The following is a 27,539-nucleotide window of genomic DNA, read 5'->3' on the forward strand; positions in this document are numbered from 1 at the left end:
TTCTTGATAAAACTAAATAATAATTGTTGCCTGACAAGAACAACAATTAATGCTAGAAAATTCAATATGACATTACAAATTATTATCGAAAGAAGATGATACTTCTTTGCCTTGCTTGGCTAGCGCTTATTTTTTTTCCATTTGTAGCTGAGTTATTTCTCTCGAATTCCCGAATCGGTTCATTTAAAAATTTTCTGTTTCGATTTTTCTAATTTCTGAGTTACGATTTAATTGTGTCATGTTATGCAAATCATCAACAAAATTCTCACGGATATATGGTGGTAGTTTTCTTTTCGGTTGATTGACCATTATTTCTTTTCACTTATCGAATTCTGTAATCTTACTACCATTTTATTCCACTCATGATAAAAAATTAAAAATGGTTTAACTAAAAACGCGAAATCTCGCCAAGGCTACTTTGCTCGCACAATACCAAAATTATAACCCTAAACAAATTTGGAGAAACCTTTCAGCTGAGAATAAAAGGAATAAACTAAATTCTTTCTGGGTTAAACATTTTTCATTTTGTTCTACGATAATAAATCCAAGAAAATATTTTGCATACTGTCCATCCAACTAAATGCTGCTGTAAAAATATGATTAGTTAAATTAATTTAAGATTAAAAAAAACTCATATTCTTACAAATTCATACAATAAAAAATTTTACCTGGTATAACGTTATCCAATTTTGTTAATCCAGAGTTTTCTTGTTTACGCGTCCACCATTTAATACTTTTTTGAAAGAAATAAGGAAAACTAACATTATTTTGAGAAGCTCGAGAATACTCTTAGGGAATGAATTAATTTCTGTAGCTGAAAGCAAACTAAGACACATCGATTGCGTTAATAAATACTCAGAACAAACTGCCTGTGTTTACGTCAACAGACACACATGGAACTAAAACGTGGCAATGTTTTATTTCCATCGGCAGTTTTGTAAATCACCGCAAGGTAGCGTATTCGAGCGCTGGAGTTCCGAATATACTTTCAATTAAAAAAATATTGCTCTGTGCAAATTTTCATTTTTTACAAAACTAAGGCTAAATAATAGAGAGTCAAAAGTGCACACCTGAAACAAACTAACTATCATCCCTACAAACTAATAGATACGTCCATTTCCGCCTATAAACCGGATATTAGCCTTTTCATGTAATCGATGGTCAGACAGTATTCAACGCTTAATTCGGCAAATGTTGGCGCCAAACAGCAAACCTCTTGGTTTACTTCCCCTATCACTTCTCCCTGAATGATCTATAGACAAGTTCACTTACAAAAACAAAAAGTCGAAATGGGCTCGCGCAAGGTGGTGCATTCGGACCACGTTTAGCATGTTAACCTGGCAAGCTGCCAGCTAAGAATATTCTATTTGAATGAGTCCAGGAAGGGAAAAGAGACAATAGCAAGCGGATTGAAGCTTACGTTTCGTTCATTTCGATGTGTCTTTGCTTTCAATTCGGCAAACCGGTGTCCCTACAAAGTAATAGGTGCGTCCGTTTCCGCCTAAAAACTGGATGTCCGCCTTTCCATCTCAACGGTAGTCGAACAGTACGAGCGCATCTTGAATGTAAAATTTTGAAACTTGCCTATTTTATTCTGATGGCTAATTGGAAGGAAGAAAAAAACAGAAATTGAGTATCGAAAGTTCTATTGACCGAGTTGAAAAATCCTAATGATTAGTCTAGCAATCCTAAAATCTAAACCTAATGATTGAGAGGAAAATCGTTAATCAATAAGGACTTACTTAAAATACACCGCCAGCTCAGTTACTCCATCAGGGGACTGCAGTTTCGTGCTTTTTAGCACTCATCAGCCCGGGATAGGAATCACATGAGCTGGAGGCGAAAAACCTCTTAAGGGAGCCCAAGAGAGCCAAACAAACCGGTATCTAATGCAGAATCAGCAAACCAGATGAGCGATCGCAGCAATGGTGCGTTCACTGTGATTCCTATTCCAGGCTGATGAGTGCTAAAAAGCACGAAACTGCAGTCCTCGGATGGAATAACTGAGCTGGCGGTGTATTTTAAGTATTTCTGCCTTAGCCCTGGCTTTATGGCGATAACTTACTACAATAAGGACTTACTTCCCAATGATTGAGTAGAAAATTCTAATGCCAAAGAGGCAAATTTAAATGGACTAAAGGGTGTGAAATATAATGATAATCCGAGAAATTATGAGTGAAGAAAAAATCGTTCTGAGCAAAGAGCAATCTGTTTTGACCAAGAAAACAATTTTAACGATTTGAGAGAAACTGTTTAATGGAATGTAATTTTTATTAATGGCTTAGAGGGAAATTCAAGGTAAATGAGGGATATTTTTTGTGGTAAAGTTAAAGCGGCGGATTCGCGTGAGTAATCAAGAAATCATTTAGAAATTAAGGGGGAAATCCTAATCATTTGGAAGAAATTTTTAATGACAAGTGTAGAAATACAAATGACAATAAGAAAAATTTCCCAAGAGTTAAATTGATAAAGAAGTGAAAAAGATGACGATTGATGATTGACAAAGAAATCGTACGGAAATCAAGGATGAAATCCTAGTGGTTTTGGAGGAAATTCTAATGGCAAGGGTAGAAATTCAATGTGCCTCAGGTGTGTGAATACTAGAAAAAGTGATGATTGACAAAGAAATCCTTTGTGGAATGAAGTGGAAATCCGCATGATTTCGGAGAATATTCTAAAAAGGAAAATTCTAATGACTACGAGAAAAGTCTCAGCCAATGTGTTAAAGAATGATTAAAATTTCGATTTTATTTTCAAAACCTTGGTAGTTTTTTTAAACTTATGAAGATACCAATCATTCTAGATCTCTTTGTTTCTGTTTTAAAACCAAGCAAATATGACCTTCCCTAATTAGTCATAGACACGTGACGCATTTGTAAATTGTGGCGCTGTTATGACGTTACCAAAAGAACCTCCAAATGCTTTTGTAAAAGCATTCTAACGTTATGACAAAATCGAAAGATATTTCTATTTTCTCCCACCATTCATTTCCAACTCTAAATTGAAAAGCAGACGATCAACTTGTTAATGAATGCTATGTGATCCTTAATTGCAAACATAACAGTTGGAAACAAGGAACTGAGTGAACGCGACGTCAACTTAAAAAACGGCCGCCCCTGCGTCACGTGATTTATGGCGAGCTCCCAAATCCGAAATCCCCGTTTTTTCACACCATTTATGGCATTTTGTTATGAAGAGAATTCACGCTTCGAAAATTTCGAGCGCTTAATATTTTTCCTTCAATGTGATATATAGCTGCATTTTTACATGAGACTAATGTTGAAAATCAACGTGTGCTAAAGAAGGAAGAAAAAGGAAAAATAATAGTAAGGAAGAGAAAAGTAAAAGAGAAAGAAGGGGGAAAAACCGTTTTAGGGCATTTACTTACTCTTACAGCATATCATTATTCTTTTTTAGTTTTATAATTGAATCTTCAAACCAAAACCTTTTGTGCTGCCTAAAATTATTGTTTCATTTTTATGCATTAAGCATTTCCTTTAAAATATCATTGTGAAAGGTTCTAATGGGGTCGTTTCCGAAATTTTAAGGTATTTTTTTTTCCTGAGAGAGCATGCTCAAAAACATAAGATCTGACCATTTTTTAAGTAATTTGACAAAGTTTAAAATTAAAAAAAAAAATAGTTGCGCAGATTCAACTTAATTTTTTATGCTTCTGCACATGACATCACACGTGAGGAAATGCCACTCACTGATGCCATCAACGCTTGCGCAATATTTAATTCGCATCTTTACTCATATGTAGTGGCAACGATATGGCTGATAGCAAGCGTAGAGCGTAATATTTAATTCGCTTCTGAATTATCGTAACGTTCAAACGCGGTAGACACCAAGCGTAAGCATTCAGCGTGCCAGTGGATTACGCGGTAAAGCACATCACTTGTGACGTCATAAAAACTACGCCTTGTTTGAAAAATCGGTAATTTTAAAAAATTACTTGAGAAATAACTGTTGGGAAAATGAAAGTATTTTCTGAGTTCATGTCATTTCTTTTTGCTCATTCTATCAATTTCAGTGACTAAAAGTAGTACGTTTGACTGATAGAAACAACCCCATTATCGTTTTTATCATTACTTTCATTTTTGATTTAACATAATTTCATACTTTTTAAGGTATACATTGATAACAGTCGTTGAAAGTGACTAATTTAGCGAATGAGCTTTGAATGACCTTAATTTGTCCATTTAAAGCAAGTAACTAATAGCTTAACTAGAAGTTGTGTCGTGTTTTAAATAGTTATTTTCTCGTGGAATTCCATAATACTATATTGTAATATTATTTCAAAAAATTATTACTTTAATGCAATTATGGTAGACTAGTGTCCCCATGTAGAAGCTTCTATATAAGGACTCTATGGTAGACTAATCAATGAAAGAACATTTTAGCACTATTTTATTTTCAAAAAGTCATGGCATTGTTAAAAACTGTTGTATTTGCCACCTGACGGGAAAAGACATTTTTTTAATTAAATTAAAAGACATTTAAATTACATACATAAAATTGTTATTTGTGTATATAATTAATAATATACATAAATAACAATTTTTTAATTACATTAATATTATTAATGTTTAATTAATACATTAATAATATTAGTGTATTAATTAGACAAGAGGGAGAAAAGACATGACTTGACACTTGAAATTATTGTTTTTCTTGCATTCAGAGTACTTCTGCAGTTTCGCGTTTTTTTTTTTTTTTTTTCTTCCTTGGGGGGGGGGGGGAGGTACAGCAACCCGGGAAATGTTCGTTTTCTTTTTGGAATTGTGCAGAAATTTTCAGGGAAATCCTGTTGCGTCGAACTTCAAGGGTCCACACATTTTGTTCGTTGTAGCGGGAATTTCATTGCAATGGATTTCAAACAATGTAATGGAAATTATTATGGGACTTTAAATTTCGTTGAAAGGGATATTTCGTTGCGTTGGTATTCGTTGCAACGGGAAAACTTTTAATAAATAAATAAATACAAGCTGTTCAGTGATCACTCAGTTGGTTTGTGTTCATTAACTAGTCAGTCTACCCTAGTATTTAAATTATAATAGCTTCGACAAACACCCAAAATTACTTGAGCTTGAAATTTTTATTGTGTTTAACTAGCAAATCCGTGGTAATCTCTTCCGGAATAATAGAAAAGGGATATTTAAAAAAAGCTGAGTTTTTTTTTTCTCTTCCCTTTGTCCTTGGGTGCAAAAGTAGAGAAAAAAAAAGCTGTGACTGGATATCTGTTCATCATTGAGGCAGGGAGGGAAAGTTATCTTCTCGCGACCTTGAGCAAAAATAAAGCAAATAAAGAATCCAGGAAATACTCATTTATGACTGTGATCGCCTTGTTGAATCCCTGCGTGCGCATGTTTCCGCCTCATGGGCGGAGTTTAAAGTGACGTATTAAATGAGCGATTGAATTGTTTCTCTTTAAACCCAGTTAAATGGAGGAGCAATCTTCCTTCTTGATGTTCCAGTTTTTTTTCCCCGCGAAACGGATTTTTAAAATGAATCGTTCGAAATTGAACTTCGCAATTATTTCGTTCATTTGTTGATAATATGTTGCTGAAATTTGTATTGTTTCAAATGAAATTTTTAATTTTGTTTCCTAACTGAAAAAGTGCTTCATTTCTATCCCTGGGTGAGATTTTTTTTTTCTTTCTATGCATTTCAATGTGGGCAACCTTTAAGATCCGCTCGTGTTTCAGTGCAAAAAAAGAAAAAAAAAAGAAAAAAAATGGAAGAAGAGCTAGTTGCAAGCAATCTTTTGGTTGCATAGCTTCATTTCCCCGTGATTCCAAAACATACGCGAGAAATTATTGGTTTAAAGCTGAATTATTTTCCGAAAAAAAATCTAATTCTTTTCGAACATTTCTTTTCTTTTTTGTATCTAGTTGCACTGAAAGAGGAATTCTTTTGAAAAAATTGCTTATGAAAGAATAGTTCTTTCAATATTCCGCCAATTTGCAGGAAGATGATATTAAAGCTGGAGTTTTTCAGCCAATGTCGAACAAAACAGTTTGCAGTTTTAAAAGTTATTTTATTTATAATTTAACTATCCACTTGAAGATAGATCCATTCAGAGATGTTTTCCAATTGGAATAAGGTTTCTTTGAAATAACTGGAATGTGGTCACCTCTATGTGATTGCAACGTTTTACATCTTTAGACAGGTGAAAATGCTACTTTGAATTGTAAGAATAATAGGTTTTCGTTGAAAATAAAAACTTACTGATGTTTTGTTTTAAATATGGTGCGAAATATATAAAAAGCAAAAATCTTTCATGCCTGATAAGAAAATCGGCACCGGTTGTGTTCAGAGGCGTGCACAGAAATTTTGGGGCCCGTTACAAATGACTTCTACGGGCCCCTCTCCATATTGTTTACCCCTACGTGCCTACATATATTTCACCCCTCATTTTGAAAATCTTGAGCCTCCTACAAATTCAGGCCCGGGCCAACAGGTGTCGATTCTCCCCTTCCCCCGTGCACGCCCCCTGCTTGTGTTTATTAGAAAAATATACTGTCTGACCATCGATTACATGGAAAGGTTAATATCCGGTTTATAGGCGGAAATGGACGCATCTATTAGTTTAAAGGGGTGGTAATTTGTTCCTCGCAGATGTGCGCTTTTGCCTATTTAGACGCAGTGTTGTACAAATGACAATTCGTTCACCGAATCAATTCTTAAATCTGAACTATATATATCGATCTATATTCTTACTACAAAAATTAATTGAGAAATTTTTAGCAACATATAATTTTGCACTTACCATTTGATTCTACTTTTCCTGACGAAATGAAAACATTGTATTTTCTTTTTGTTGTTTCCATAGAAACTGTTTATTTTCACTCTTTTTCAACTTAGAGAATGAAATAAATTAATTAGGCACTAGTGACATTATAAAACGCGTAAATCAAAATCCCATCGTTATTTTTCCTTCTCCCTGCTACATTCATTCAGATGGAATCGTCTTAAGTTGGCCAATTGCCAAATTACATACAATCCGTGGTCAAATAGCATGTATCTTATTTCAATCGGATTTTAGTTGAATGTAAGATTATGGAAGCATTTATTCATTATTATTATTTTAAATTTATAAACGTGTAACGTCCCGTGGGAAACATTTCAACACGAATGCCACCTAAATTAGCGTGTAAACGCAGTGGTAAACGTCCTAACATTTTATACAGAATGCTGCCTGAATTGAGAACGCAACAAATGTAGCTTTTTAACTTGTTGACTTATCGTGCTACTATTCTCGAAATGATCTGGGAACGGCTATTTCATTGTAGCAAAAAGGCAGCTTAGTTTTTATGCCGAAATCACGGGCTCATCACGTGTAATGACGTGACAAATGAGATCCTTAGAAAGAAATCCTTATAAGCCAGCTTCCGTTCCTTAAAAAGAAACTTCTAACAGAAGCCGATTAAGCGTCTTAATATAGTACGACGCATTAAAATGTACCTATTCAAGAGATTTCGACTAAAAAACGGAAAACTAACTTGCAGGTGGGATTGTGGAAAAGTTTCAGAGTAGGTTGAATTCATTATATTTTATTTAATTAATAATTCCATAGTGTTGCTTTTAATGTTATCAGCGGATGCTTTCAACCGGTTTACTCCGGTTTTTTAATGCTTCTATCTAAGCTCTGATGGAATAAAAGCTGCTTGGTGCAAGAAAAATATATCGTTTGAGGAATTATATGGAAATTTTTGAAATTTCTTTCGAAAAACTTATCGCTTCTTTTAGCAAGTCATATAGGGTAAAAGTTTGATACGCCATTCTCTATCTTCATTTTAATGTCGCTTCCTTCTAAGTGCTATTTAATTTATTAATTCTCGTTCTTTGAGAAATTTTGAAAGTTTTTTGATTTAGTTCTGGATTTACTTTACAAAACTTTCATGGCAAGTGAAGTTGGAGGATACTTGTCTCTAATGATAAATTATTCTACTCTGCTGAGATAAATTACTCCACTTTTGCTTTGATAAAGCATTGAAGATAAATGCATCTTAAAAAGTAGGGGACGATTAGTATATGGCGAAAATTGAAACAATTCTTCCTCTTTTTCAAGTCAGGACAAGGGGCGGATGCAAGAGATTGGGGCAATCGCCCCTCCCATAAGGGACTCCCCCATTGGTAAAATTTTGATACTATAGTTCGAAGAAACGCAATTTCAGCCGATTTTTAATTAAATTAAAATTAGGGGAAGAGAGGTTTGGGGTTCTCCCCTGAAATGTTTTAGGATTGAAGTCTGAAACATTTGTACATTTGTGTTGAAAATTTGCAAACCAAGATACGTAATAAAGGGCATGTAAAAAAATCAATTGCCCCTACTTTGTAAAATTTCTGAATTCGCCCTTGAATCGGGGACTCCTACGGTACTTGAAAAGTGTTTTCAGTTTTATTTTGCCTTCTGCTTTTTCCGGAAAATGAGTTGAATTGGATGCGGTCATAAAAATGTTGGTCATTGTTTACAACTTGAAAAATATCCAGTTATACAATAAATGAATCAAGTTTTACTGTAAATAATTTTTCCCAAGCATCCCTGGGTCCTGTTTTTTTGCAATGCTTCTTCCTACCGTGATACAAGCCTCCTCCTGCAGGATAGGCATAAATCACCAAATCAATCATCAAAAAAAAAAAAAAAAAAAAAAAGATAAACAGTGTGCTATTGGAAATGTATTGGAATTATTTAATTAATTTACATACTGAGACATGCTGGAATTTTATTTGAAACATTGGAAAAATTAAGAAAATGTGTTTAGAATGCGTACCATAAATGTGAAATATACTGTAGTCCAGGGATTTTAACTGCGGCCCAGTAATCGTACAAAAGTACATGCTAGCTAATGAATCGTGAATTCATTTGAAAGCAAACTGATCTTCCTGCAATACACCGCCAGCTCAGTCATTTCCAGCCGAGGACTGCCTATTAGCACTCATCAGCCCGGCATAGGAAAGTGACTGAGCTGGAGATGGAAAGAGGTTTTCCATCTCCAGCTCAGTCACTTTCCTATGCCGGGCTGATGAGTGCTAATAAGCACGAAACTGCAGTCCTCGGCTGGAAATGACTGAGCTGGCGGTGTATTTCACGTATTTCTGCTTTAGCCCTGGCTAATGGGCGGTAATTTACTGATCTTCCTGGTTTACTGGTGGTAGAATCCTTACAAGAAGGGGAGAGACTTCAGAGTATAGGAACTCAGCATTTTTGAAACTGAATTGGTGCTTTTTAAGCAGGGCCAGGGGGGGGGGGGATGCGTGGTGAGTAAATGTTGTTAATAGATAGCACAGCCACTTGTAATTTCTAAAGAACGTTCAAGCTGAATCATAAAATCATCAGTATCAATTACTAATACTATAGTATTCAAATGTAGCAATTCCTTTGAGATGGAGGAAATAAAATATAAACCTCAAGAGTCAGGAGCAGTTACTATTTTAAATGCTAAACCTCAATGAATTCTTGAGTAGTTAATGTTCCAAAAGGCCTTGTAGGTTTCCTTAAGATTCGAGAATAACTGGATATTTGATTTCCGATCGTTTCTTTGTCATTTAACTGGATTCGGGAAGCAGTTTACTATTCTAAATACTAAACTTCAGTAATTTCGGCAGCAGCTACTGTTCTAAGTGCTTAAGTTCGATGAACTCATGAGCAGGTAATATTCTAAGTGCTTGGAGGTTTCCGTAAGACTTGAGAAGAATTTTATTTTTTGTTTCCAATCGTTTCTTTCAGAACTCGGAAGTTAGTTACAATTCTAAATGCTTAACTTCTGTCAAGTCAGGTGCAGTCAGCGCCCGATCAAGCCAACGTGATGCACAGGTCCTGGTAAAATTCGGTGCCCCTAACACAAGAAAATCTGCACATTTTTTGAGTTATAGTTTTCAAAACAAAGAGGAAGAAAGGAAGGAAATTATCCTATTTTCGTGACCCTAAAATTTGGTGCCCATGTCCACGAACCTGCCGGACCGTGCAGGCGCTGGATGCAGTTACTATTCTATTGTAAAATACAAACCTCAAGCAAGTCAGGAGTAGTTACTATTTTAAATGTTAAACCCCAATGAATTCTGAGCAATTAATATTCAAGCCTTGAAGATTTCCCTAAAACTCGTGAATAATAATAATTTCCCTAAGACTCGTGTTTGGCATATGCAAAACAAATAGATGATTTGTTAAAGCTTTCTCAAGCCTCTGATTTGCGACGCTAAGCTTCACTGATCCAGAAGTGAAATAGCTACTTAGGTTGATCTTTAATCGTCCCGAAACTCGATTGAAAAAAGGCGCCATCGTCCTTGCTTCGCCCTACTTCGCCCTGTTGCATTTCTTAACCCTTTGCTTCCAGTGCCAAGGTAAGTGTGGGAACGAGCTCCATGTGTTGTTACTTCCGTCTCTCGCGACGGGAGAGCGGGAAAAAGAAAGAAGGAAGGGAATGGGTAATGAGTGGAATGGAATGATTCTTCTCCCTCTCCGAATGGTCAAGTTTCCAGTAAAAGAGGTTACCCGATTTCTCTGGTGAATTGCACATGTTAATGCGTCTAAAGGTTGGCGTGGGAATTGTTTCATTGGGGACTTTTTAACCCTTCGGTGCATGGTGAGACAAAAATGAAGCAAAAAATTTCCTGACGGAATATTTGGCATGAATGAAATTGTTAGTGGATACTCGGGAACGCGCACAAGTTGTACTTCAATATGGTTTGATGAAGGCAAAAATATTCATTAAGATGGTTCCCGGAAAACAATCTGTTTTGTGTAGTTTTCAATTCCAAATTCAGTAAGAAGTGGAATGATTCTTTTAAGCTATGTCTTGAAATATTAAGTAATCGCAAGGTGCGGATGGATTATTTGGAAAAGTGCTCCCTTATCCTTTCAATCGCTTTTTTTTTTTTTTTTTGAGCAATCACGATTGCTTATTGTTCTCACTTGACTGTTTTTTTGGCGTTCCTATGATTTTATTTTCGAATCAGCACCCTCCGCAGCATCACCGTCGACCGGCTCCTCACGATGCTGCACCTCTAGCGAAAAACCGTCTCCAGGTTTCGCCAATATCCTACACTTACACGCATACATACACGCACCTACACACATATACATATATAAACCTACACACACATACATACACCTACACACTCACATACACACAACTACCCACACACTCATGCCTGCACACAGACACAAACACATATGCCTACACACACATACACACAACTACCCACACACTCATGCCTGCACACAGACACAAGCACACATGCCTACACACAAACACACATACCCCTACACACAAACACACATACCCCTACACACAAAAACACACGCCTACACATACACACACACCCGTGATTGCGAAAAACATAATTTGAATTCAAGATGACAAAATTCAAATTATTATTTATTTTTTTTGTATTCAAAAGTATTCATGACATTTTATACTTTTCAGTAATGAGTGCTCATCATAGCTCTCGGTTTGCGCGGTGTTAAAATTGCAGGATTTTTCTTCAACTCTGTTTTCTGTATTAGAACTTTTTTAAGGTTGTGAGAATTATCCTTTACCCAAATTTATCAACTGTTGACTATAGTAAAGCATTTTACCAATTCTAATTAGGTAAAACCTTCCGAAATACTCGATTTTTAAGTGCAAATCTTGTTTCTTCTCACCGTCTCAGGCAACTTTGACGTCATACGTTCTTCAGTACGCGTGCTTTTGACGTCGTATGGAGTATGCACGAAATGGAACTGAGCGTTTTCTTAAAAACCGAGTCATAAAACTTTGGAAGGTTGTTGTAAACCAGCTTTGGGATTGCGCACCGGTCCCGCGAAAAGCAAACGTTGATGAAATGAAAAATGTACCGGTAGCTTTAGTGTAGTTGTTCTTTCAGTAAACACTACCATCCGACTCCAATTATTTATTAATCTTACAATAATACACACCAAAATCAAACGCGTCTATTCGATCGCCGAATTGTTTTTCTTCCTCCTCTTCTCTCTGCTCGAGTTGAGTTGCTCGCTCGCTGGAATCAGTGACGTCACGACTCTTTACTTCACTACATACACAACACTGAAAACAAAATTACGGAAAGTAGTTCGTGATTTAGTTCGTGATTTAGTTCGTACTATTCGGAATTCCAGAGCTCGAATACGCTACCTTGCGGTGATTTACAAAACTGCCGATGGAACTAAAACATTGCCACGTTGCGTTCCACGTGTGTCTGTTGACGTAAACACAAGCAGTTTGTTCTGAATATTTATTAACGCAATCGATGTGTCTTAGTTTGCTTTCAGCTACAGAAATTAATTCGTCCCTTAGTAGTATTCTCGAGCTTCTCAAAATAATGTTAGTTTTCATTATTTCTTTCAAAAAAGTATTAAATGGTGGAAGTGTAAACAAGAAAACTCTGGATTCACAAAATTGGATAACGTTATACCTGGTAAAATTTTTTATTGTTTTGTATGAATTTGTAAGAATATGAGTTTTTTTTAATCTTAAATTAATTTAACTAATCATATTTTACAGCAGCATTTAGTTGGAATGGACAGTATGCAAAATATATTCTTGAATTTATTATCGTAGAACAAAATGAAAAATGTTTAACCGAGAAAGAATTTACTTTATTCCTTTTATTCTCAGCTGAAAGGTTTCGCCAAATTTGTTTAGGGTTATAGTTTTGGTATTGTGCGAGCAAAGTAGCCTTGGCGAGATTTCGCGTTTTTAGTTAAACCATTTTTAATTTTTATCATGAGTGGAATAAAATGATAGATTACAGAATTCGATAAGTAAAACGAAATAATGGTCAATCAACTGAAAAGAAAACTACCACCATATATAAACTGTGAGTACACATTTTATTTATTTTGTTCTGAGTGAATTTGAATAAATATCAGTTTTTCAATTCGATGAAAAAAAAAAACGAACTTAACAACATTGACTGGACACTTTTCCTTAACCTAATTCCACATAAATGATTTAAATAACCTTTGTTACTACAGTATCCTACTGAAATAGACAGTATGCAAATAAATTTTCTTGAAAATATTTATCGCAGAACAAATTGAAAAATCCAGAAAGAACGTTTAGAATTTGAACAATAAAAAATAAAAGTTCGCCAAAAATCTGTTTATAGGGTTATGGTTTTCAAATTGTGTGAAAGAATTAATGTATCTTGACAAGATTTCGCATATCAAGTAAATCATTTCCATGACGAATGAATTAAATGCATGATTTCTTTGGATATCCAATCATATAGTCATAGAAATAAATTATCTAGTGTTAAACGTTACTCTTGACAGTCTGCCACGTATGTGCACTATGTGACAAAAATGTCAACAAATGCCGGAAATGTCACGAAACTGAACTTAATATGTACTAATGTATAGAAAAAACGGTACAAAATGAAAATGCCGTTCGAAGCAAACCAAAAATTTATGAATTCCGAATTCAACATCGTGAAAATGGCTGCTTCAGAACAACTTACTGTGTGTTCTGCATTAATTGTTTACTTTCGTAATACTTTTTGGTTTCTAATCTCTTTCTATATGGGTCAGAATAACCAAAAGACTTTGAAAAACCTTTTCAAATGAATAAAACGAAAAAATCATACATAACAACAAAAATCACAACACTTTTAGCATTTTCTTCGTTACCACATGCGTTTGTTTTAGTTTTTAAGTCGGCCATTAGACAGTGACTGCAGTGCCCCCTATAGTTCGTTGGAGTTGCGAATTAGTTTAATGTAGTTGTAGTTAAAACGTCTTCGATAGACGACCAGCAGCTGTCAAACTTCGAATAAAGCCATGAATTTTCTAATTCAACATTACTCCGTTGTCAATAAGCTGAAATGAAGTGTAGATATAGCTATTTCATAAATCATAAATCGTTCATGATATGGATGGCTTTATCAACTTTTTCCAAACGATATCGATAATAACTGAAAGAGTTTGGTAAAAAAATTAGTCCCAGAGTTGGAGTGTTAGTGAAAAAAAATCTTCAAATAAAAAAAAAAAATCATTCATATTTCGTTACGACTGGAGAAAAAGAAATTGTTCCCCATTTGAGTTATTTATTTTGCCTTTTTTCAAGTTCCGACGAAAATTAATTTTTAAAATGCTACGAAAATAATTGTGCGATTTGCTCTTTGAAGTACGCCTAAAAATTTAACTTCTATGTTGGAAGGTTATCTTTTTTTTTCCTTAAAAAAAAAGTCTGTACGTTCACTTATGTGGATTTTTTGCCTGTTGCCATTTTTTACCTAAAAAATTTCCTTAAAAGAATACTTAGAACACAATCTTCACAAATGACACGTAGTAATGAGAGATTATTTCCTTTTGATCTTGAATGTAAAGAATTGGTGAGTAAAAGGAAAAATTAAAAGTGCATGATAGCATAGCATTACTATCTTCTGATCCTGACACGATTAATATAGGGCTTTCCGCAAATTATAATTCAGCTACCAGTATCTATCAGAGTTAAGCCAAACCTGTTGAATTCGTAGTTGAGGACCGAGTTTTTAGATCTCCGAACCTTATTCCTCTCACGTACTCCCCAGCACGTGACCTTGCTGAGGGTTACCACCTTGCATATCAATATTCTAGTTCGAACTGGTCTCATTTGGCCACGGTCTCTATTCCTTCCTCTTTTTTTTATTAGCCATTTCTTTTTTATAAGCGTTAAATTTGTCAGGTCATTTTTCTATTCTCGGATATTTCGAAACGAAAAAAAGAATCATTTTAAATTTGAGGCGCCAAGAAGTTTCTCGTGTCGACCTGTTTTTCAGTACGGTGTGACAGATTTATAAGTTGCGTAGTTGTATCTTGTAACTTGACGCCGCTTTGTTAAACTTTCTGCCTCGAATATTTAAATTCGAATATTTGTGTTAGAAATGATCCCGGGTGTTATAACTTTGGAAATCTATCATTTTTACGACGATATGTGTTTCTCCTAAAAGGAGATTTGTTCAAGGGTTATACGCACATGTACATTACTCATGCGTCAGACTAAACACATTAATTATTGAACGTCAATAGTTAATCCTTCACCCCTGTTTACAAATACAAACGTAATGCAACAAAAAAATCAAAAGATTTTCTTCATTAAGCCTTTTAGAACCATTATAGGTCATGTTATTCAAGTTCAAGTTCATTGAAAAAAATATCGAATTCAATGCAATTTTTCAAAGGAAAATAATATTGGGGGGAAAATATTTTTGGCGAAATTAATTTTCCTAATTTTCATTTGGCAATATTTGTGGTTATGACGAAAATAGTCGATAGTATAATACGTAAGTGTCGATTTTTTTTTATTTTATTTATTTTTTTTTTTTTTTAACCGACTTCAAAAAGGAGGCGGTTATCAGTTCATACCGTATGTATGTTTTTTTTTTTTTTTTTTTGTTTGTCCACTCACAGCGTCTCACCTAGTGAACCGATTTTGATGATTCTTTTTTTAATGGATAGGGGATGGCTCAACTTAGGTCCCATTACTTTGTTTGACCATATTTGTTCTTTAGAAAAAAAGTTATGGGCAAAAAACAATAAATTTCATGCAATTTCCCTATTAAATGATGAAATTTAAAACCCATTGTTATGAAAGTTTGGTGCCATACGACAGTAACATTAATAGTAATTGTAATGATAATTTTGAATGAAGGCTTCTCTGAAGCAAGCATCAAGTTTCTTCAGGGGGATATTTCGATAATCGGGAATCTGGCGCTCTCGTCTCATTTTTGGCGTAAATAATTTTATTTTTGTAACCCTGCCGATTTATAGTAACCCTATGTGAATGATCAAAGTCATCCCTTCTTCAGTGTTATTGCTCCATAGTGGGGGTAAACCTAATCAGGAAGCGAGGTGATGCAGTGATTAGGATCTGCTTAGCCTTCACAATGCTACCATTAGGTTTGCCTCAACTACACGCAGTAGTATTTTATCGTTATCATCTTTGCCAATAACAGATGATCGGGGCTAAGTAAGAAAATACAGGATTGCATCATGAGCAACTTAGATGCTGTGAAATGTAAATTAGTGAAGGAAAACGTAATAATTAAATGGTTATACTTAAATTAACTACACATGAATTCCAGAGAGGTACAAAGATACGTTTTTAGTGACAATCACTTAAAGTTTAACGCGTATTTATAGTTTTTTTTTTAGTATGGAGCATTTTTATAAAAAAAAATAAGGTGAAGTTTCGTGATGGTAACTGCTTACTATTTCTGAAATACCTACATTTATACTAAAAAGAATGAAATAAAAAAATTTTGAAAAAAAAAATGGAACCGACTTCGAAATTGCTCTAAAAAGTGAAAAATAATTTTATTCTTTAAACACCATCGATAATGCTTTTAAACATAATTTTTGAAGTTGGCGCGAAAACGAAGGATAAAATCATTCACAGACATAGCTCAAATACAACTATAAATTTAACCAGGCCCAGTTTCTTCACTATCACATACATTATGCATTGATGACAGCATATTTGAATAACGATATAAATGTTTCGTTCGTAACTTTGGATGCTTTTCTGAAAAAAAAAAAAAAAAAAAATGAACGAAGCATGGTTATACTGGATTTTACGTTTTGCTTTTGCGCCAACTTCAAAAATTATGTTTAAAAGCATTATCGATGGTGTTTAAAGAATAAAATTATTTTTCACTTTTTAGAGCAATTTCGAAGTCGGTTCCATTTTTTTTTTTTCAAAATTTTTTTATTTCCAGTTTTCTTCCTGTGATGTAGGAAAAAAAAAACAGAATGGGGTTGTTTCTTTCAGTCAAAAGTACTACTTTTAGTCACTGAAATTGATAGAATAAATAATAGCATGGGCCCAGAAAATACTTTTATTTTCCCAACAGTTATTTTTTTTTATTAATTTTTTTAAAATGTCCGATTTTTCAAACAAAGTCTTGTGATCTTGATGACGTCACAAATGATGCATTTTGGCGCATCTTTCTACGACGTTTCCACGTTATGATAATCAAGAAGCGAATTAAAATTGCGCTCTACGCTTGCTACCACATCGTTGCCAATACACGTGTCTAAAGATGCGAATGAAATATTTTGCTCTGTGAATGGCAACACTGAATGGCATTTCATCATTTGTGATGTCATCGGCAGAAGTATAAACAATAAAAGCGCACTGATTTAAGTTTTTTTTTTTTTTTTTTTTAATTTAAGCAAATTATTTTTAAAAAAATGGTCAGATCCAACGTTTTTAAACATGCTCTTTCAGAAAAAAAATACTTTTAAATTTTTGGAAACTACCCCAACGCCCCTTTTTCTCTTTCGCGACGTTGAGCTGCAAAAGAAAACTAAACTAATTTTTAATTAAAATTCACAATCAATTACGATACACCATAATCGAATTCTAAAACTGCTTGCGAATGATAAATTTATCGTTCGACCCAATTTTCAGTCGCATTTCAACATCGAAATTAACGCGCAGGGGACACGGCAAACGACGTAAGATTCCGATCTGCGCCCAAGTAGGCATTTTTCCAAGACTACGCCATCAATCTGCGAAGTCATTGTGCTTTCGACAATTCAAATGTAATTATACCAGATCGCGAACGTAACCTTTTTTTTTTTTAATTTATTTTCGAGTAATGAACAAACTGCACTTATGTAAGGCGAAAGAGGAGATATGAAGTCATTAAAGACATTTAAAACGATGAATTCAAGGAATGATCAATGTAAACGATATAGAACTGCATTGGTCTTCTTCAAGGATTGGGCATACAGCCTGTTCCGGGCTTCTTGGTCGCCCCACCGCTTCCTGGGTCTACCACGATCTCGTTTGCCCCTTGGTCTGTAATAAAAGGCAGCTCTTGGAAGTCTCTCTGGTGCCATACGTCGAACATGTTTTTTCCAATCGTTACGATATTCCGTAATTTTTTCATTGGGGCTGAATATCTGTAACTCCCTTTGAATAGATTCATTACTTATTTTGCCTAGGATAGTGCAGTTCTTCAGTGATCGCTAATACTTCATCTCTGCTGCTTGAATTCTGCTAGTTTCTTGACTGTTAAAAGTCCATGTTTCAGAGCCGTATAAGTAAGGTTGGCACCGCCATAACTTTATAGAACTTCAGTTGTCTTTCCTTTCTCGTTTTTCCCTTTAGGGTTCTTGTAAGGGTTCCACATAAGTGTTGAAACCTATGTAATTTGTTTTGGACATCATTGTCGTGGTTAAAGGTGATGTCACATCCTAGGTAGTTGAAGTGCTTCACCTGTTCAATAATTCTATCATCAATAACAATTTTACTTCTAATTGGCTCTTTACCCCTAAATGCCGTAACTGCATTGGTATGGTACACAATTTGATTGTTGAGAAACATTTAGCAAAAAAGAGCATAATTTTATATATACAATTTTATAAAATTTAAATGCTCACGTCTGTATCTTAAATTTGGTACGTAATTTCAATTTCAGCATTTAGTCCTTAACGGTAACTTTGCGCTATGTTGATTAATTTTGGGCCACTTTAAATTTGATAATATCTTTGACTTAAAATAAGTAATTTAAATTTAAAAAAATGTAATAAAATAGAAGGCCCAGTGCTGCACTCTTCCGGCCAGGTTATAAAATAAGTTTTTTACTCGTTATTTTAGAAAGAAAAAGTAACCAGTATTGCATATAATTAGTTGTATAATTCAGTAATTGAAGGGTTTGCTGCAAAAATAATAAAAATAATAATAATAATAAATAAATAAATAAATAAAATAAAAAAGAAGGATTAGCTCAATTTTCAAAGTTTTCGAGAGGTCTGCATCGGAGCGGGAAACACCAATCCACTTTTTTCTTTATTATGTTTCAATAGCTTTCCGTGCATACTCCTGATTACAGTTATGCAGGAAAAGTCACAAAAGTGTAAAAAAAAATTTTTTTTTTAAATGATAATAATTAGAATGAGATTAGGTGTCCATCAATGTTAAGCAAGCCTCAAATATTTCTCTGTAATAATTCGACTCTTGTTCAGCTTTGTTTACGATTTGAAAAAAAAAAAAAAAATATATATATATGTATATATATATACACACACACACACACATGTAAACATGTTTATGATCTGCATGCATAAAAACAATGATAACATGTGGTTGAAAGTTTAAATTTAAAGCACTGTAAACCGTTGTTTTGGATTCTCATATTCTCGTTTTAGATTTTGACATACGTGAGTATTTTGACTGCGCTTTTTTTTTTTTTTTTTGAAAAAAGATAGCTTCGTGCGTCCTAGATTTACATGTTTATATTTGGGAGTAAAGCGTAAAACAGAAAATGCTTAATCTAATCAGATTATGTTGGCATAGCAAATAAATTTAAATCTTCCGATGCGTAGATCTACATTTTTTTTTTTTAACTTGAAGATGAAAAGCTATGGTCTTTTTTTATGTTTGCATGTTTTTTCTAAACTTTTCTCCGTTTGTTACTTGGATGATTTCAGTTGATTCAACACAAATAAATCTTCAATTCTTAATAGCGCGCGTAATATTTTGTTACATTAAAACATATACTGGTGAATTGATGTGCGAATGAATCTTCAATTCTCAGTTGTACATAGTATTTTTGTTGCATTAAAACGTATATTGGTGAATTGATGTGTGAAAACAAAAAAAAAAAAAATAAATAAATAAAGATGCGGAGGATTTGAGCTCAAACGCATGCTTCACTGGATAATTATTAGTATTTATTTACGTCCAATTATTGATCAATAACTGAAACCATTGATTTAATTTGAAATTCCGTACAATTTTTAAGTTTTACATGTGAATTTTCTTTCTGATCTATCCCATTCTCTGGACAAACGGAATCGTAATTGGCTCGGAACCGAACATTTCCGGTTTCAATCTTGACTTTATAGTCGCTGCTTAAACGAGAAGTGGTAATTGCGACTCCTTAGCCCTCTCTCATCTTCTTACTTAATAAAGTTTTTTTTTTTTTTTTGATTACTTCGAAAAGGAGACCTCTCCAGGAAGGTAACTTTCCCCCCAAAGTCTGCACAGAAATCAATCAATAAATAAATTTCTTGTCTACATCCTATTAAGGTTTTGAACCTTCAAAGTGCAAAATTTACCCACAAATTTTCCCTCGTTTTTCAGTTTTATTGAAAGTTTTTAGTTTTGAGTGATGGTTCAAAACGTTATTGCATGTTTCCTCCTAAATAAGGTTACTTTTCATCTTTTCTTTCGTTGTCAACGACTAGCTAATCTCAGTTCAGGTGCCCCGTTTTCAAAGCAACCTTCCATATCTTGCCCAAAAATTAAGCGATTCGAAACCAGGGTGGCGACAGATCAGGAAAATCAGGGAGATCAGGGAAAAGTCAGGGAACTTTATTAATCAGTGAAAAATCAGGGAAATATCAGGGAATTTTGAAAAATTAACAAAAAATCAGGGAAAATCGATTTTATGAAGAAAAAAAATTTTTTTTAAAATTAAGTACTCCAATTCCCTACGCATTTTCCGCCAATTATCTGTTCAAAAAAAAGTAAAATTAATGAGGTGCGATTATACACTGCCGCATATTTGTGCATCTTTTTTCCTCAACGTCAAAGTATTGAATCTTGCTTATTAACCACGGGATGAACTTCCTAAGATTGCTTCTGTGTCTGTTAGGTTGTTTATTTTACCTTAGCTTGAAATTTCCTTTTACGCTTTCAATGCTACGTAAAATAAACAACCATACAGGCAAAGAGGAAGCCTTCATTAATGTCTTAGCTCCGTTGCCTTTATTCCATTGTCTCGAAGTAATTAAGTTCTGTAATCACGATTTCAAGAAGAAATCTTTGGTTTTTGAATTAATACTCTAAAAACTTAAAAGTTATTACTTCTTTGGGTTTTTAATTTAATTGCTAAAATTGAACTTTCAATTAAAAAAAACTTTTTTTTTTGCCGTTATTGTCACCGCTGATTATAAAGGTTTTCTTTTCTTCAGACTTAAGTATTTTTGAAGTTTTATAACCAAGTTGTATTCTTTTGTACATTTTGTTATTAACTAATTGCTTTTTTTCCCTTGCATTCAAAGTTGTTTGTTACAAGAGAATTTTAATAGTTTCTTAAAATTCTTATGCTAAGTGGTTTCTAGAAGTAAAGTAATTTTTTTTTTAAATTTTCTATAATTTTTCCATTGTATAAAAATTTAATATACTGTTTTGTAAGTTTTTCTTTCCTTCCAAAAAAAAAATTGTCTTTTTTTTTAAAACCATTTTATTAAAAAAGTAGCACCTTTTTAAAATATATCTTTAGTTCAACAACTTTACACAACTTAAAACGTTTAAAATACTGCATTTAATACAAACATACAATGGATTTCAAGTAGAGCAAAGAAAGAAAACCATTATCATTGGTAACGTAAATCAGGGAAATTTGGTGAACTTAATCAGGGAAAAGTCAGGGAACTTTTTCACAGTTCCTGTCGCCACCCTGGAAACCTTATAAGCTTTCTTTAGCAATCTCCAGATTGCTTGCACTTTTCCTGCGTCAAGAATCTAACATGTTTAACTCGTCACATCTTTTTTTTTTTTTCCCCGCCTGCTCCAACTTAAACCTTCGGCAATCATGGCCAAATCTTAGGTGGGTGAACTTTCATATTGTTCATAGCATATTTCCTCTTCTTTCTTCTATTTTCTGCTCTTCACATTTCTTATTCATCTTGTTGTTTTCTTACAATTATTTATGATATTTTTACTTCACTCGTTTCATTTGCTATCTGGAAGATTAAAATCTTCTGATGCACTACAGCATGTTGCAGGCCAAGGCTATCCCAATTAATTTTCGCCATCTGGTCCGATGCTTCTCCAGTATGAAACTTTTTATGTTTTTTTTTTTTTTTAATGTCATGACCAAGTTTAGAAACAGTTTAGATTGGGATCATATTTTAATTGATGGTTTTAAAAATAAAAAGTATTTCTTAGGCTAAAATTCACATTTTTGAAAGGAGCAAGGGAGACTTCCCTCTGACCTTAAAATGCAGAAGGGATCATAACTTTTTGGGAGGCAGAAAAAACAGCAATCTTATTTCATTATCTTAACCTTTCGTGTTTCCCCTCGGTTTTTCGCTGTCTTTTTCTGTTTTCCACACCTTTATCCAAGTTTTTGACAATTGCTCACTTTTACTACACTAAAATTCACTAAACCCTTTTTTTTAAAGTAGTATACTATTGAAGTTATGCACTTGTTTATATTCACGGGCTATGAATCTTCCTTGAGTGTGGGTGTCTCTTCTTGACTTTTCTGAAAGCAGATCTGAACATTTTTTTTTTCAGCGGGAATTTCGCCATGCCACCCTAAACTGATTCTAGTTAGTAAGCTGATCATTGTTTCAATTTTCAAATTTCCGGACATTCCTGCCGTAGGTCCCTTTGAACCCATGTGGTTCCCAACACCAATTTACATTTCTTGTTAAACTGTTGGTTTGCTGTGTGCAGATAAGGCTTGGTTGAAACACACGCAAGAACCATTGAAGTCGTTATTTACACTTCGTGCTGGATCTACGATCTCTGAATATATTTCTATATTTTCAGTAAGTTACCGCCCTATAGTCAGGGCTAAGGCAGAAATACATGAAATATACCGCCAACTCAGTCATTCCAGCCGAGGGCTGCCGTTTCGTGCTTCTCAGTCACTTCCTAAGCCGGGCTGAAGAGTGCTAATAAGCACGAAGCTGCAAACCTCGACTGGAGTTGGCGACGTATTTCATGTATATTTCTATATGTTCCCCACAAGAATAGAATGAGAAATGTATTTTATCTCAAAGGAGGGAAGCATAACTACTGCAACAATTGAAGCTTTTCCTTTTTGACTTCTTTGAAAGAAATATCTCTACTTGAAAATCATCAAAATTCATCAATCATTCATGCCGATTCCTGTCACTTCATACATACATACGAAATCGTGTCGAGCGCAATCAAAAAATTAAAACTGATGCATTTTTCCGTGAGCGCAGCGATTTGGCATTGACAAATATTGCCAACCCTTATCTGGTAATAATGAAATTCTGATTGCGCTTCATTAACTAACAGTTGAACTTGCCGCCGGAAAAGTTCAACTGTTTTCTTTTGATCTTCTGAGTGAAAACATTTAATTTTCGAATTGTTTAAACTTTTGTTCTTCTTTCAAGTAATGCCTTGTTGACTTCAATGTCTTGAAAGTTTGAGAAGAATGTAGGTGGAACATGATTCCCCCTCCGTCCCCTCGCCTTGTTATAGAAATGTACAGTCGACTCCTGCTACAACACGAAATGGCTATAACGCGATTTTTTCCGGTAAAGAATTTTATTCCTAACGCGAATTTTTCACCCGCAACATGAAAATTTTCCGAAGGGAATCGCGGTTTTTTCGTGAATGGACCTTCATCCCTTTGGCATCGCTGAGGTCGGAAGTTCCCACACCGTACTAGTCTAAACATCGCTTTTACAAATAATTACTCCTCACTTTCCATTTTTTTTTCATTCTAATATATGGGAAAATTGATGAAATATAATGACACCTAAGAGCGCAGTTTCATTTAAAGTTTGTGAAGATAGAAGGAAAAAAAGAAAGTTTCAACAACTATAGTGCATTCGTTTTTCTTACTACAAAATATACGTACCGTAGTGGTTTATTTTGCGTCTTCCTTAATCATTGATTTTGTGTATCGAGCAGTTTTTTTATGTTAAATAAGACTTTTTTTTTAAATACAATAAATAAAAATTCAATTTTTTGTTTAAGAAACAGTAATGTATAGTTAAGAAATGGTTTTTAACAGTTTGAGGTGGTGTTTACAAGTGTCTTTAATCGTATGGGTATGTTTATAAAAGTTTTTACACATACCCTTTTCCACAGCGCGAAATTTCAATTTACGCGAAGGGTCTTGGAACGCATCCCTCACGTAAGTCGGAACTCGACTGTACACTTCTTTACTAATAATAAAGCTGAAAGTCTCTTTGTCCGGAGGATGTCTGGATGTCTGTGACGCGCATAGCGCATAGACCGTTCGGCCGATTTTCATGAAATTTGGCACAAAGTTAGTTTGTAGCATGGGGGTGTGCACCTCGAAGCGATTTTTTGAAAATTCGATGCGGTTCTTTTTATATTCCAATTTTAAGAACAAAAATATCATAGGAAGGAAGAGTAAATTACGAAATTATCATAACGTGGAACCGTAACATGGGCACAAGCCAATTGGCGAGATACGAAATTATCATAACGTGGAACTGTAACATGGGTACAAGCCAATTGGCGAGAAAATTCACCATACATTATTTACACAATATACAGGCGAACCAAAAGACCTTTTAATTTTTCTATTACGGGCAAAGCCGTGCGGGTACCACTAGTCTTCTATACAAGTGCATCGAAGAAGTAAATGATAAATAAAAACAAAGATAAGATGTTTCATGTCAAGTGAGTGCTCTTTTAACCCTTCCAGTGTACAGGGTTAATTTTGAGAAGGTTTTTATCTTCTCCGTTAATTTTATGCGAGTGATCCTTTATTACCCGATGCTCGAGTGAAGAACAAAAAATGTATTCCAGCAGTGACGAGCCAACGTCCAAGGACAGTCCCTATCTCCGTGTTTAGTTGATTTGTGAAAGCTTTTTCTGTGCGGCTGCGTTATCTCTGAACTTTGACCTTCGCCTGTGCCGAGTTATCTCGGGCCCATTTGCAAATGGGTCGCATCCAGCAGCTACCTGATCCTTTCTCCCCTCGGCGGCCACTCGCTGAAGTGCCGCGCGGACGGACGGTCTCCGGTTTCCTTCGGTGGGCCGCACAGGCCTCTTCTTCTAAAAGGTTTGTGTCGATTGAATATTTGTGCGACTCAAGTGGACGCTGTGTGTTGATTTTGATCTCGAGTGGGACCCTGGCGATAAGCGCTTTTGGAGGATGTGTTTTGTGGCAGCTCTCTTTGGAAAGAGCGCCTTCGTGTGTTGCTAATGTCTCTCTGAAATTTCGCACGGATACCAGCTTGGAATATCTGGGATTATCTAGGAGTAGATCTGTTTTTGAAAATTTCGTAGGTATTGCATTGGATTTTTATTTTCTGGAGGAGAGTTTGGATTGATGCAAATTAATGAATGAAACCGTCATTTTGCTTAAACATATTGATGAAAAAATCATTGTGACAAATTATGTTTGAAATGAAATCCTTACTCCTTTTATTTTTAACTAGTGGCTTTGCCCGTAATAGAAAATTAAAAGGTCTTTTGGTTCGCCTGTATATTTACATATAATGTATGGTGAATTTTCTCTCCAATTGGCTTGGTTACGGTTTCACGTAATGATAATTTTGTTTTTTTCTCGTCTATCTCATGAGAATTTTGTTCTTAAAATTGGAATAAAAGAAGAACCACATCGAATTTTTGAAAAATCGCTTCGAGGTGCACACCCTCATGCTACAAACTAACTTTGTGCCAAATTTCTTGAAAATCGGCCGAACGGTTTAGGCGTTATGCGCGTCACAGAGATCCTGACAGACTTTCGGCTTTATTATTAGTAAAGATTTATTCATTGAAATCTCTTGAGAGCTTTGCTGTGTGGCAGCTCTCTTTGGAAAATTCTTTGTGTGTAGCTAATATTTCTCTGAAATTTCGCACAGATACCAGCTTGGAATATCTGGGGGAATATCTAGGAGGGAAGTTCAGATTTGATGCAAATTAATGAGTTAAACAGTTATTTTCTTAAACATAACTATCATTGACAAATCATCATCGACAAATTATGCTTGAAATGCTCTAAATCTTTACTCCCCCCCCTTCCTTTTTAATTAAATTTATTAATTGAAAATCTCGTGCAAGTTTTGAGTGGCAGCTCTCTTTGGAAAATTCTTCTTTGGGTGTTGCTAATGTCTCTCTGAAATTTCTCATGGATACCAACTTGGCTTTTTCTGGGAATATATGCGTTTTTTCGAATTTGCACCGGAATTTCTTTTTGTTTTATTTTTCCTCCAGGAGAGTTTGGATGGATCCAGTAATAAATTTGTTTTGTTAAAAGTAAGCTATCCTTTTGCCGAAGCAGAACTATGAAAAATCATAGCTAGTGATTAAATTTGTAGTGTTACAAAAACTCCTCCCCCCCCCTCCCTACTTGAATTTATTCATTGAAATCTCTAACAGATTTCATTATTTTGAGTAAGGCTGAGTTAACTTTAATGTCTTTTATTGACAAAAAAATTTTATGCTTTTGCCAACACCTTTAAAAACACTAGTCAAAGAAGAGGTGAAAAAGAAGTTGTGCACAGTTCACATATGTCAAATCTTTTAAAGCATTTTTGAGTGTGATGTGAAAATGTATAAGTACATAAGAGTAAAATTAAAGCTTGACTAAATTTTCAAGGTATGGGGTCGTCCACAAATGATGTCACGCTTTGAGGGGAGGGGAGGTGCGTTTGTGAAGCTGTCTCAGTTTATGACAAAGGGGATGGAGGGGGTATCAAGAAGTGTGGCATCAGACATAACAGTATCTGGGTGGCGACAAATCAGGGAAAAGTCAGGGAACTTTATTAATCAGGGAAATATCAGACAAATTTTGAAAAAGATAACAAAAAATCAGGGAAAATTGATTTTATGAAATTTTTTTTTTTCTTTATTTGCTTTACAAAATTAAGTATCTTAATTCCCTACGCATTTTCTGCCAATTAGCTGTTTAAAAAAATGTAAAATTAATGCGGTGCGATTATACACTGCCGCATATTTGTGCATCTTTTTTCCTCAACGTCAAAGTAATGAATCTTACTTATTAACCACAGGATGAATTTCCTAAGATTGCTTCTGTGTCTGTTAGGTTGTTTATTTTACCTATCTTGACATTTCCCTTTAAGCTTTCAATGCGACGTAAAATAAGCAACCATACAGGCAAAGAGGAAGTCTTCATTAATGCCTTAGCTCCTTTGCTTTTATTCCATTGTCTCGAAGTGATTAGTGTACTGTAATCACGATTTCAAGAAGAAATCTTTGATTTTTGAATTAATACTGATAAAAGCTTAAAAGTTATTACTTCTGCGCATTTTTAATTTAATGGCTAAAATTGAACTTTTAATCAAAAAAAAAAAACTTTGTTTTTCGCTATTATACTATTTGCTGTCACTGCAGATTATAAAGGTTTTCTTTTCTTCAGACTTAAATGATTCTTTTATTTTATATTATTGTATTCTTCTTTTATATATTTTGAAATTAACTAATTGCTTTTTTTCCCCTTGCATTTCAAAGTTGTTTGTTACAAAAGCAATCTAAGATTTTTTTCCCTTACATACTGAAATCATTTGAAATAGAGTTAACTTGTGTACTTAAGTAAATATCTTTATTTTTTTATTGTGAAAACGCTGTATTCATTCATTAAAACCTATGTTCTTGATTAGAGAAAAGTTCCCTGTGAATTGATGTCAAAAGTTTCATCTGTTTTGTATAAATATGTCTGTTATGTAAGAATAACTACATTACTTCTATTGTTTTACTATTACTTGTTATTCTTGCAACAATTATTATACTGTTTGAAAATTTAGTTCAACATAATTTCAATTACTTTTTAGTTCTACCATAAATACACCTGTTTTTAAGAGTGATTTTAATAGTTTCTTAAAATTCATATGC

The 27,539-nt window shown here is 34.3% G+C and overlaps 2 protein-coding genes across 6 annotated transcripts in view; both read left to right on the forward strand.

Moving 5' to 3' along the window:
• The window catches only part of LOC129219806 (ERI1 exoribonuclease 3-like), a 19,134-nt gene extending 15,705 nt beyond the window's left edge, over positions 1–3,429 (forward strand). Inside the window, exon 4 of the mRNA XM_054854109.1 lies at positions 3,418–3,429. Coding sequence (XP_054710084.1) covers positions 3,418–3,429 — 12 coding nt within the window. The remainder of the gene's footprint in view (positions 1–3,417) is intronic.
• A 2,194-nt stretch (positions 3,430–5,623) lies between these two features.
• LOC129220248 (phosphatidylinositol 3-kinase regulatory subunit gamma-like) overlaps positions 5,624–27,539 on the forward strand; it is a 54,966-nt gene continuing 33,050 nt past the window's right edge. For 2 of the 5 annotated variants that reach the window (XM_054854620.1, XM_054854624.1), the window contains exon 1: positions 24,708–24,967. The gene's annotated coding sequence lies outside the window, so the exon portion shown is untranslated. Of the gene's footprint in view, positions 5,642–24,707; positions 24,972–27,539 lie in introns of those variants that run through there. The other 3 variants (XM_054854623.1, XM_054854621.1, XM_054854622.1) reach the window with 3 other exon arrangements.

This window comes from Uloborus diversus, chromosome 4 (genome assembly GCF_026930045.1).
Source record: "Uloborus diversus isolate 005 chromosome 4, Udiv.v.3.1, whole genome shotgun sequence".
In the NCBI taxonomy this organism is placed as follows: Eukaryota; Metazoa; Arthropoda; class Arachnida; order Araneae; family Uloboridae; genus Uloborus; species Uloborus diversus.